The 860-nt window shown below is 48.6% G+C and overlaps 1 protein-coding gene across 1 annotated transcript in view; it reads right to left on the bottom strand.

The window, feature by feature from the left end:
- The window catches only part of LOC127750071 (uncharacterized), a 14,938-nt gene extending 14,159 nt beyond the window's left edge, over positions 1 to 779 (bottom strand). Inside the window, exon 1 of the mRNA XM_052270624.1 lies at positions 226 to 779. Coding sequence (XP_052126584.1) covers positions 226 to 366 — 141 coding nt within the window. The 5' untranslated portion in view covers positions 367 to 779. The remainder of the gene's footprint in view (positions 1 to 225) is intronic.
- Positions 780 to 860: the final 81 nt, after the last annotated feature.

Raw genomic sequence — 860 nt, forward strand, 5'->3', positions numbered from 1 at the left:
CCCCCCCTCCAACTCTCACGTTCAATAGGCAGAAGTGGTTGCCTTCACTAGGCGGACCGCGTCGGACCCATACATTTATTATAGTTTTGTTCTGTATTTGTTGCGTCTTCTGTTATTTTAATGCTTTTCACCTCGCTACCTCGTGCAAAATGTCACCGCACAGGGCCCGTAATGCACAAAAAAACAAAAACAAAAGTTGTAGACTTGAAACCTGCCATCACTTACCACGGGTAAGACCAACCCCAAGGTGTGGAAGTGAGGCAGGAGATGTCCAAACAACTGATTGAGGAGGCGAGAGACCTCGTACACCCGACCATGCAGCATGGCGCTGCGGGCTGTGTGGCGCGATCCCTCCTGCACCTGCATTAGACCACACCAGTCTGCAAGCAAGCTGAGAAACAAGACGCAATTTCCCCTCTTTTCAGCGCGCCCATCTGCTTTGAAAAAGCTGTCCAGCGGGCTTATGCAAACGACCTTGTGTATATCTGTTTGTCAGTCTGTGTGTGTGTGTCTGTTCAACGAGAAGGAGATATGCTAGCGACTTGAAATTTTCAGGGTATCTTAAGGTCCACTCCTAGAGAACGAAACGCCTACGGCAAATCCTGGCAACCGACCCTAAGGGTGTGAATTGGGGTATCCAAGGTTCAAATATTCGCCCAAAAAGTTATTGGCTAAGCGATTAGCGAAGCCTATTACTCCAGTGATGATCAAAAAGTTTCGCGTCTGTCTATCTGTCTGTCTGTCTGTCTGTCTGTCTGAGTGTGTGTGTGTGTGTGTGTGTGTGTGTGTGTGTGTCTGTCATCACGATAACTCGAGAACGAATTGAGCTCGCGACCTGGGATTTTCAGGGTCGTTTTGTG

The sequence above is a fragment of the Frankliniella occidentalis genome, unplaced genomic scaffold (genome assembly GCF_000697945.3).
Source record: "Frankliniella occidentalis isolate FOCC.00 unplaced genomic scaffold, Focc_3.1 Scaffold130, whole genome shotgun sequence".
NCBI lineage: Eukaryota > Metazoa > Arthropoda > Insecta > Thysanoptera > Thripidae > Frankliniella > Frankliniella occidentalis.